Source organism: Orbicella franksi, chromosome 13 (assembly GCF_964199315.1).
Source record: "Orbicella franksi chromosome 13, jaOrbFran1.1, whole genome shotgun sequence".
NCBI lineage: Eukaryota > Metazoa > Cnidaria > Anthozoa > Scleractinia > Merulinidae > Orbicella > Orbicella franksi.
In genome coordinates this window covers 16,453,300-16,465,486 of record NC_138157.1, presented here as the reverse complement: position 1 = coordinate 16,465,486, position 12,187 = coordinate 16,453,300, and the positions used below count along the sequence as shown (strand labels likewise).

The window sequence follows — 12,187 nt, the reverse complement described above, 5'->3', positions numbered from 1 at the left end:
CATTTTTTTATCAACATTAGTATAACGCCGGAGTAAAGACCCTATCGGATGTTCTGGACGAAGAAGGAAATTTCTTGTCCTTTCCTGAATTTAGGAAGAAGTTTAAAATAAAAACAAACCTCCTACGGTATTTTGGGTTGTGCAACGCAATTCCAAAGTACTGGAAAGAAGCCTTTAACCGCGACCTTGAAAACGAATCAGTTAGCACAGGACAGTCGACACACCCTTTAAAATTTTCATTTTGGACTTGTCAGCAAGCACGCTCACTTTACGTCTCCAAAACGTTCCAAAAACCTACATCCCAAGTTCGTCTAATTAGGGCAGGTTTTACTAATCGGAGCATCGCGGCGTTATACATTCTCCCGTTCAAAGTCACAAAAAACATAAAACTCTCGATGTTTCAATTCAAAATAAACCACCATATTCTTCACACTCGCGACAAACTTTTTAGAGCTAAAATTATCGAAAATGATGAATGTCAGTTGTGTGGTGCAAGACAGACCCTAGGGCATCTGTTCGTAGAATGTCGGCACGTCCATTCTTTCTTGAACCTTCTTGCCTCTTGGTGGAACTCTTGTAACTTGCCCAAGGTAGCTCTGACGAACAAAGCTAAAATAAATGCACATCACCCCGAGAAGCGATCTTTCCGCGCTGTCAACCTTTGCCTGATAGTAGCCCGTTACTACATCTATACTGCAGCCAAAGAAAGTGAATCCTACAGCATAACAGCGTTCAAAGTATTGCTAAAAAGCAAACTATCCACGGAGTCACCAAGCGTTCGAGCATCCGTTAGCTTTTAGATACGTATATGTAGCGTTCTATTGATTTTATGTGTAATAAATGTCAAGCATAAGTAAAATGAATATTGTAAGTTACGGTATTGTGAATAGTATCAATAGTGTAAGTTACGATAGTATTGTGAGTAGTAGTAGTAGTAATAGTGTAGGTAGTAGTGTAATGTCAGCAACGGTGTAAGTGATATTAGCATTGTAAGTAATGCAAGTACTGTAGGTAGTGTTAGTATTGTAAGAAGTGTCAGTAGTGAAAGTAATGTTAGTATTGTATGTAATTATTTTATGATTTAAAAAAAAAAAAGAGTATCGAAGTTAATCCTCCATATAGACCTTTTTCCCAAGGTAATCGGTTTCAAGTTATTTTTGGTATTATTTGTATCTCCAGATCTTTAGCAAATAACGTTACCAAAGGCGTTGAGTGGATGTTTTAGTGGGGGATAAAATTACTTTCAATGTCGCTTAGGCATTCCTGTTTGAACAAAATACCCGTCACAGAACTGGCTATTTCTCAGTCAGACTCGATCGGAGCAAAATTGTTTGATTAATTAACTTAGTCATCTAATAGTCCATTTTCCTCGTTTTCTTTTCACTTAACGTATTTTGCCACTTTTTGCGGATAATTGTAGATCTATTTTCAATACAATAAAAATTAACCTACAAGTTTACTTGACAATGACATCTCTGCTAGTTCTGTGTTTCCATCGAGTGATAGAAACACAATTTTTAACCAATCAGCGGGCGTTTTTTAGGACAGTTTTCTAAATGGGGATAAAGTGGGCAAGTGTTGTTTAATGTGCCCAATTTTGGGGGGTTTTGTGGCGCGGGGGGGGGGGTTCAAACCTGTGGTTTCTTCTACAGCTTCAATTTTTCGTCGGTCATAAGAGAAAAATCATAGCTGTTCGGGCTTCTTGGAGTCAAGTCAGTACTCGCAGTTCAGGTAAAATTCCTTCCATACCAAGAAGACGCATCACTACTTTTCACTAAGTCCGCACTTGGCAAAAATATACTATATCTCAGATATTCTTTAGCTTATTTGTGCCCATAGTGCTACAATTGACGTGGTATACACCCAAATATTCAACTACTGTTTCTTTTAACTATTTCTTACAGTGTTCTCTGTTTCTTTTTTTCTGACTATTGTTTTCGTTGCACTATGAACAAAACACTTCGTCTCTTTCTGTAGCATAAAAAGGAATGGAATACAAATGCAAACAAATAACCATTTATTTAACAAACTTTAATTCCTGCATTTTTATGTTTAATAACAACAAAACCTGAAGCAATCACAGATACAGAGCACACCCAGTAATCAGAGAAATCACTAGTGATATAATTAAGCAGTTGATCAAACCCGTCCCAGCCTACGTGATAATGCAAAAATAGGTGTTTTCTCGAAATCTAAGCCTGAGGTTTAGGAACTTCTTCAACGAAGATCCGGGACACTGAATTCCAGCCTGTGTAGGCGTCAGCATTTCCATAGCCAGCACAATTACCAACCCAGAATCCCACTCGCACCTTGCCTTTGTGGATGTTGTTGCAGTGGCCCTCGATATGGCGGACACGGATAATATTCTTGTGATGTCCTCCTCTTCCTTTATGCATGTACACAACGCCGTCAATTGGCAGAGGAGCGGCACATTCAGCACCGTTGAAAGTGAAATACCAGCGTTTGCAGCAAGCGTCACAGCCTTCGATTCTAAAATTGCCCGTCCAGTAAACATGGAGGGAAGTGTAAGAGACGTTCTTGGTGAACACACAGTCCTGTGGAAAAAAAAAAACTATCATAAGAAAGAAGAAATGATACAAAATGCATACATATCGAAAAAAAATTCCCCAATTCTGAAAATGTTTTATAATGCTTTACGTTAGATATAGTAAGAACCCAGTGATTTAACAACCTACAGGATGAAATTTCGCAATTAAATACCCAAAAATATATCAACCTGTTCAGCCTGGCAAAGAAAAATAGGTTCTTATACAAGAAATCACTCAGTTTTGAAGGTCTAAATTCTGGATTTTAATTCTTTGAGAAACTTCTGACAAACATTTATTGCGTACATGTGTTTTCTTTGATCTACATTTTTTTTGGATTTTCCCAGGAGCCATAACCGGGGACGGAAACCGTAAACGCGCGCCATTTCTAGTATTGGGGCTGTCCCTATGATATGGGACAATTCTTCTAGTTTTAGAACAAATTGCGCCATCCTGTGCGGCACACGCGCGTACATACTGCGAGGATTTTTGCGGATGTAGCGCGGGGAAATGGCGTCCGAAATTTCGAAATGTTTGATGCTTTTGGCCCACAAATCAATACGTTCATGTCTGTTGGAATTTTGTTTCAGTAATTTCGTCGTAAGCTGCTCCAGTTTGAGGGAAGTAAGAGAGTGTTAAATTTAGTTATGTCCCGCCTTATATCACTGACGAAGTTGTGTTCCGCTGCTTCTTTTACAAGAGCTCCACATTACTCCACTCTAAGTTTCACATATGTTGAAGATTAACAGCTTTTCCATAACACAGCAAAAAACTAGTTGGATATGTTTGGATATGGCAGCGTTCCAGGACTTCAAAGTTTTCCTTCTCTTGCCACACGCTTGCGACGATTTCGCCAGAATCTCGACCGAAAAGTAAAAAAAAAAGGTATTAAATTGCAAGTTTGAGTTTCGCCTAAATTGTACGCAACGCTTAATGTTTTATCAAGGCCCAATAACTGACAATAAGGTTTGTCTGTAGATGCTGCTCAGATTTTTTTGTATAAAACTCCAATATATTGTCTGTTGTCGATGAATATGAGCGCCCGCCGATGCGTGTTTTGCACAGTCAGTAAAACATGACAAACTGGAGTTCCGCACTTTCGAGTGAAAACGTACATCGAACTCATATAATATCTCTAGTTCTTAAATATGTTTAAGTTTGAAAAATGTTTGAGAACATATTAAAAGCTTAGCTGAAAATATGGGAATACAGCAAAAACAATCAACAAAGTTACGATGACTCTTTCTTTAATCAACTCGAATAACGATTTCGATTTCGTTGGTTGAGTTATCAAAACTCCTCAGTTGTCTATTTTATTTCCGCAGTGTAAAATTTCACTATGTTAAAGAAACACACGATGTAAGTAGCCTTTTGGCGTTGGTGAATATTGTGGCAGCATCTCAGTACAAAAGATGACGAAAGAAATCTTTCTCAAGATTTGCTGACAATTGAAAACACCGACTGGGATTTGAAAGTGTTCGCGCTGCACTATTCAATGTACGCGACAGACTTTCCTTTCAAAAACTTTTGCCGGCAAATTCGCCAAACAAACAGAAACAATAAGAAACTATCAAAAACAGGGTTTGGTTATGGTTAAGCATTGTTTGGGAAACTCACAAATTAACTCGATACCAGAGTAAGGAGTTTTCTTGCATAACGTTTCTTTACAGAACAAACACAAAATCTTACTCGTACAACTAGCGCGAGCAGATATTATTCATTCACCGCGCGAAATTGAAGTTCTTGTTTTCGACCCTGGAAAAACTCACCTTTTCCATCAGCTCAGACCATAAAACTACATATAACAGCTCTGGTTCTTATTCCCTGCCTTATTCCCTGCCATCGCTGTGAAAAATCTGCAAGAGAATCTCGCAACTCTCACCATTTCATCACGCAACGTGACAACATCCACGCGAGAGCCTCCGACATGTGCGTGGATCCGCGCGGATATATGACGTCAGGATGGCGCGATTTGTTCTAAAAATAGAAAAATTGTCCCATGTCATAGGTGCGCGCGGATCCCAAGACTTACGGTCTCCGTCCCCGATTATGGCTCCTGATTTTCCCTAGAAATATTTTTTTTTCTATAAAGCTACCGTGCAATACAGACAATTGAAAATTCAAATGTCTTATGAAATAAAATATAGAAATGTATTTATACTCCTCTAAAAAATAAGAACCTATTAAGAACCTAATCAACCTGAATTGTGTAAAACTACCCTAAAATATAAGAACCTGCTCAGCCTGACCTCGAAAATTCTAGGTTTTATATGAGGGTTTTCACCGTAGTACAATCGATTGAACTGAGCTAACGAACATTTTTGCGATACAAGAAAACACTCACCTTAATCAGACCGTTGTCTTTGCCATCATTCACGTTTTTCCACACACACTCTTTCCAGTTCTTATAAGACATCACACCAGGAGTTCGATGGATTCCACTCTCACCACGCTGCCCCTTTTGGCCAGGAGGGCCCTGGAAACCAGGTTCTCCTTTGGCGCCATTCTTTCCATTGTTACCAGGAGTTCCTGGAGGTCCCTGGAGTCCAGTCTTCCCCGGACTTCCCTGGTCACCTTTGGCTCCGTCACGGCCATCACGGCCATCACGACCTGGTGCCCCAGGAGACCCAGGCTTGCCGTGCATACCAGGGATACCGCCATAACAGAAAGGAAGAGGCTGGGATAACAAAATAGTTCTATAGTTATATAGGTTTCGCAATCATAAATTTTAATTTAAGGTTTATCACTGTCACCAGTACAGAGTTTTTGTATTTTGAGTTGTTTTCACTGAGTCCATTCTCAAGGAGCGTTTAATTCCAAAATTAGAATGATTCACGAGCTTGAGACAATGATTGGAAAATCAAATGGTAAATTAAAAACTCACAATATGAAATGGGGCAAGTACAAAAACAGATTTGCTGCGCTGAACTAGTATTACATCTAAAAGTAAAATTAAAGAGAGTTAATTAAGAGGAACTGAGGTATGTGTGTATGTAAATGTATGATGTACCGTATCTGTTTGTTTATGAATTATGTTTGGTTTTAAAAAATTGTAAGTAACTTCAAGTCAAAAAAATAAAATAATAAAATAGAAAAAAAAATTCTCAAGGAGCAGCAGAAAAAATACCAAGTTTACGATATTGCTTCGGAAGAAGTTTAAAATTTGAGAATATCATCGATATGCTAAGTCAAAATACGAAAATTGGTGATCCAGGTTTCAGTTAATTTTTATTTCTCACAAAACATTTTTTCCACTCTTTAAAGCTTAACTTTTAGTCTTTTTCTTTCTTGCTACTTTATTTCCTTCCTATTATAATCAGTTCCCTGCATTTCCCCTTGGTTTGGTGGCATTATATTTTTACAATTGTTATATCGAAGACTGATTGAAATAGTAATGAAACAAAAGGCAGATTGTTTGCTTGATTCAAATGGTTAAATAGTCGAAGTTATAAATAGGGCAACGTCGACGCATCTGTTTACATCCAAAGTTAAATCAATATTCTAAATGCAAAGAAATGTCGTTTTACTCTTACCAGAAATTAACATTTGTCAGGTAACGCAATAACTCACCATTTTGTAGGACGATTGATTGGTTTTGTTGTTTGCTGTGACACAGTAAAACAACAAAAACATCGCAGACAGGGACAACACGGATATTACAGAGACTTTGTGCGAAATGAAGGCCATTTCTTAGTTCTTCACGATCTTGCTGCGAAAAAAATGTTTAAAAAGACCGGATCAGTATAAGTAAGCCTACAAGAGAGAAATTATTTTCTCTTACAAAATTACAGTCGGAATTTTCCAGCCTTAAGGTACTTTCTTCTAGGTTTTGAGACGTTTCTCTCATTTTACACATTTGAATAAAGCTTTGGTCAAGTGGTGCTTGTCTAGTCTACTGGAACTGACTTGTGACCATTTTTCAAGTGTTGCACTAAGATGCGATTTGTGTTATTTAAATGACAATGCTTCGAAAATTGAATGTCATCTCTTTCACTTACGACAAATTCTCTCTCATTGGCATAAATGGGTATTGGCGAATTTTGAAAGAAACGTTCTATTTTTCCTCATGCAGGTGCTTTTTGCACTTGTGTTGCTAATAAAGCAACGCATATGGATGTTTCCGCAATTTTTAGAGCAAACTCGCGATAATAGTTTTGACTTCGGAAAATTCTGGCCAAGCGGAGAAATTTGTAACGCCATCTAAACTATAGAGAAGGGATTTTACAAAAGACTAATTTCGTTTTAAATTTTAAAATGGCATCGAATATTTTTTTTTCTAGATTTTAGAGTTTGGACAAAATTTGCCTAATTTTTTTTCCGTTGCAATATATATTAAGAAACTATTGAGAAACTGTATATTGAGATATTAGTCGCAGGAGCAAAGGAATAAGAGAAAATTATGATACCTCTAAGCTCGAAGGATTGCTCCTCTGTTCCAAACACTTGTTGAAAAACTCACTGTGAAGGAGTGATAAGTAAGTTACGTGTGTAATAGAGTTTTTAGCCTTTGTGTTGACTCTGGTTCGTGTTCGGACCTGTTTACTGTTGACCATGAGTCGAGCTCTTTCAATAGTACATTACATCACTGATAATGTTGATGACAGTTGTTTTGTTTTTATACAATGAAGAAAAAATACGATTTTAACTTCCTGTTACGTTGTATTAAACAAATATCACGTTTTTTCTCAGAGTTAAGATTGTGCGGAGTTTTTGTCGAATAGACCTTGCAGTGTTTTCTAAAACAGTGAGAGCGATACGATAACTTTTTACCCTTAGCAATTCGTCGATCAAGAATCTTGTCCGTGAAGACTTAAAAAAGAGCAATGATCAGTTTTGTTTTTCTGAAGGAGTTTAGTTAAGACCTCGTTGGTTATGCTACAGACAATCTTGACTTGTTTGTCAAAAAGAAAAATAACCTTACCCAAACATTTTCTGCACACTACTGTTCTTTATTCAATCTACGATATTTACTTTACACAACTGTTTGTGAAAGCGAATCTTTTCGCGAATAACTAGGAATATTTCTATGGTAAGGACTCTATTGTTAACGAAGAGAACATTTTTATTTCTGTAATTATAGTTGCTATAGATTAATTAAAGTGCACGTTTCGGAAATGAAAGAATCGAAACGATATACTTCTCAAATAAATATCAAACATCAAAATTTTGATGAAATGAAATTTTGTACTGGACCTGAGGTCTAACCGAGGTTTAATAAATCAAACTTTCTCGTTCTTTTGGCTGAAGTGAGCATGTGTTCACCACAACAATGAATATTGAGACAGTCCATGAAAGTGTTTCATATGCTGATACTTATCAACAACATGGTCCGCCTTTAGCAATATCCGTAAGTGTTTCATTATAGTAGTTCCTCTCTATCTTGTACCCGCTGAATTCATATTACTAATTTCGATACCAGTTTCAATGGCCATACACTTAACACATTCATGTCAATAGTTTTTTACGCGTCTTTTTTCATCTTGATTAAAAAAGTAAATTTGGTAGACTCATTCGCACAGTGAGTACCTGTTAATACGTAATATTGACCTGACAACGTATCACAAAATGGCATTAATATTCTTTATTTTTTATTCATTTATTTTATTTTTTTTTTTTTTTGAAATTCTTAACAGTTTGCTTGGAAGGAAAACTAAATTTACTCTGATATACATCACTGATAAGTTAAACTGGCGATGGCTGGGCAAAATTAGATAAAGTTAATCGCTGGTGTTAGCTAATTAACGTAATGGGTTTCTTGCTCAATACTATTCAAAGGCAACTAACATAAGTTTTCAGTTTGGCTTGTTGGAAACAGACTCTTCTCTCGAAACAAGAAGACCATCCGCAAAAAGTGGCACCTAATAAATTGAAAAGAATCTTTCTACTAAATGTATGTGGAACTGAGAGACTTCTTCTTTTCTTCTTTTTTATAGAAATCGCGGTAACGATATAAACACGAGTTCTGTTGGAAAGCGCATTCGACTAATCCACGCATTCTGTGACAAAAGCAGTCATGATTTAAAGCAAACATTTTGTCGGCAACCATCTTTTAATATCTCCATGTATACTTTTGATAGGGTGAAGAATCTTGTCTAGCTCACATCTGAGAATATAAAGCCACATTAGCCAGTAGTCAAGGAGTTTTGCATCTATCTTACTGATATCAATGAATTATCATTCGTATATTTAAAGCCTCTAAATTAATATAACAAATTGGCTAAGTTTTAAAAACGAGTTCCACTAGTTTTGCAAAACAGCGTTTCCACTGCAATGTAATTCATTCTTACAGTCAGAGTCTCGCAAAAATGTTATGGGCAAGAGATTGGAAAACGAGAAGTAAAGTCGGTGGCCCCTAAAGCGAATAATCGAGGGCCAAACAAGCCAAATCTGGTAGCGGTTTGCCCCTGTGCCCCAGTTTAAATCTGTTTTCTTTTAGTACCTACAACGTTTGGGTTTCTATTCATTTATTTACTTTACTCTGTAAGTGCGGCCTGAATAGTGGCTCGCTAAAATTGAAATAGAATATTCTAAATGGCGCGGGTGAAAATCACATCAGTCGGCAAATTTCTGGAGAAAAATATCGCAAAATAAAATTCTTCTTTTATACGGCATCTATTAGACTGAAAATATGATCTTACGATAACAGCGAAGCGGAAAGGAAAAATTATAAATTGTCATAACATGGGTCGAATAAATATTTATAAACGTAACCGGACGAAATGTGCTTTCAGCCGTAGCTTTACTAAAACTAACTTTTAGCTACAATCTCTCCGTCGACAAAATCCTGTTTCATTATTTTCACTTTATATGTAACAATGAAAGCGATACAATTAATTGTTTGTAAATTAATAAAGCCCTAAGTATCCTGTTTCTTCAAGAGTAATTGCTTTCTTTTACTTCTAATTAAGAATTTAAATTAAGAACTCTTGCTTTCTTCTGCTTATCAACACAGACGATTTTGACTTGGTTGTCGAAAAAATTCGCCTTCAGGTCGTTCCAAAGTTTGCTCAATATTGTCACTGACAATAGCACTTCTGCATTATATGAAAGACTTCGTAATAAAGTGTCCAAAAAGTCTATAGTTTATCAAAGAAAATTTGACGTTGCAAGACAATCAAATATCTTAGTCAGTGGCGAGGATTGTTCAGTCTCACTGGTTTGTTTGTTTCAAGGTTTTTCTATATTTGCATTATTAAACATGTCACTAAATACAATTGAACGTGTTTTTTCATACTTTTATTTTAGCGCAGTTAGCTGTTGCAGTGTTTATATTTCATCTGTTTCTTAATTATTTGCAAATAAACAGATTCTTTTTACAAAACAAGTCGCTGGTCAGTAGGACTCTGGCAAATCTATTAGCCTCACTAGGCTTTATGTTTCCTTCCAATTGTAATTTCAGCGAATTATCGTTTTAGTGATTTTTTTTTTTTTCTTTAATTCTGCGGGCAGCGCGCTGTCGCATTAAAATACACAATTGAGTCAAGATATCGAGCTATGCAAATATTCAGTTTCGATGAATCATCAGAAAGTTAACTCTTCCTTTTTTTCGTTATAACGCTTGAGATTTGGCTGCGCTCTAGAAACTGAATTGATTATTGAGTCTAGATTATTCGGTTTCCAAATTCGTTCTCGATCTCTAACCGGTTTACGTACATAATAGAACAAAATCTTATGAAAATTATATTAAAATTTAATTTTGATTCTGACTGGTTGAATGCCTTAAGTAGTATCACCGCCAAAGCATGAAATCGTTAAATTTTCACCGAGAGCTGAGGTCGTTTTATAATCTGAGTCGCATATTTTCCATTTCATCTGTACCGACGAAACAAAACACCCGATCACCCGTCCCCCGGTGAACATGTACTACGACATCTCCGGGGCGATGCGCGCCTCAATAGACCATTTTGAACCAAATTATTTCATGAACGTCGGCGTCCTTTTCTCGATTTGTAGCACTTAATAAAAGCTAAACAAGGTTTTTTTCGATGTTTTGTTACAGTGACGACTTTCCTTGCGATGGAAAATAGACTATTCTTTAGAGTTAGCTTTCCGGGCAGTGCTGATTGAGTATACTGTTGTTGATCAGTTAAGGAAAATTGCTAATTAACTTATACTTGCCAGATTACCTTATGATTTATGAATATCTGTAAATATTGATTACCCTCTCAAACTAACCGGTTGTTTTACGTACCTATACTCAATTGTTGTTGGATTTTTCATTTAAGACAAGTATTCGTCGGTTGGGAGTCTTAAATTTGCTGAGTTTCCTTTCATTTAAGAATTTCGATGTTCTCAAACTTAGCAGTCATTTTAATTGCTAAAGCCAATGTTTCTTTGTTTAAGACGACTCCTAAGCGAAACGTTCTGCTAATCAGTCATTTGCAAATTCTTACTAATTTCACAATGTCCAACTTTACAATACATCCAAATATTCATTTCACTGCGCACATCTTGACTCTGTGGCTATCGGGAATTATAGAAATGTAATTTTGTCGAGAACTTACCGTGTTAGTATCCCAAGGATTGAGCTTTTGACGAACCAACCAACAAAGCCCTCGACAATAAGATGATCAGTGGTATTTCACTTCGCAGATGCTCACAGTTTTTCTGAATGTGTATTTTTCGTTAGTTTTCGTTTTACCTTGATGTGTTTTCACATTTGAAATTAATAATCTCGAACTGTTAATAAATCAGTAAATTATCTTCTTCAATAAGTGAAGTCACTTCTTTATTTACAAGTTCCTACTGTGCCTTTGTCCTTTTTACAAAATTAAACAGTGATTAAGTTTCTCTTACCTTCGCATCATTGCCTTTCATCTGTCTATTGACGATTGACCGTAGTATTTTGGAGAATGCTTGCGCTGTTTTCATACTACAGAGTAAAATCAGCCGGATCCTTTGGTAAATTTTCAGATCGTTTATCAATCTACACATCCTGATGAGGTCATCAGCTTAGTACCCAGACTTATTCCTTACACTGACGTGCGTTGATTGCCAAAGCCAATCTCGTTCCCATGCTCCTCTCTATCTCGAGGTAGAAGGAGGTTGTGCCAAAACATGTATATGACGTCATCACCTGTTCCCAGGGCCCTGCTTGTGCTATTTGCTCCCAAAAGATTAGGCAGAGCTTTAATCTAGTCTTAGAAATGAGGCGCGTTTAGTTGGATGAACTGTAAAATCAACCTGCTGGATCACAGTGTAGAATCAAGGTGGAATCCATTGATTAGCTGTGCGAAGAATGACGCATTTGATTCTTTTTAACTGGATAAATTGTCTTGCAACTAATACAGCAAGTGGTGAGGCTGCAACTAACATGTGACCTTGGTGACGGAATAAACTATTCTTCTTCCTTTCTCTCTTTTTTAAGCACGTAATTTATTATTCTAATTCTTCTCCGAATGCACTCTTTCTTCCCTGACGATCTTGTTTAAGCAAATGTTAATCTTTTCTAGCTCTATATATTTAAAGGGAGACAAATAATTTAGCGGAAAAAGAACGTTGAGACAGCACACATTTCTGTTGTAAATTACCCGGCCTTTCAGTTAATGATATCCAGTCCCTGAGTTAGTTGTTTGAATCTGAACAGCGACAGGCTTTGAGGCTAAAAAAGGTGCCAAAACTGCTGCTGTTCATACAGTAAA

The 12,187-nt window shown here is 36.7% G+C and overlaps 1 protein-coding gene across 1 annotated transcript; it reads right to left on the bottom strand.

Moving 5' to 3' along the window:
- Positions 1-2,010: 2,010 nt before the first annotated feature.
- On the bottom strand, positions 2,011-11,654 carry LOC145466491 (collagen triple helix repeat-containing protein 1-like). Its single transcript, XM_081450222.1, has 5 exons — positions 11,343-11,654; positions 6,953-7,004; positions 6,117-6,255; positions 4,891-5,223; positions 2,011-2,555 (listed from the first exon to the last, which is right to left on the bottom strand). The coding sequence occupies exons 3-5, from the start codon at positions 6,231-6,233 to the stop codon at positions 2,193-2,195; spliced, it is 813 nt and encodes a 270-aa protein (XP_081306348.1). The 5' UTR covers positions 6,234-6,255; positions 6,953-7,004; positions 11,343-11,654; the 3' UTR covers positions 2,011-2,192.
- Between the last annotated feature and the right edge of the window lie 533 nt (positions 11,655-12,187).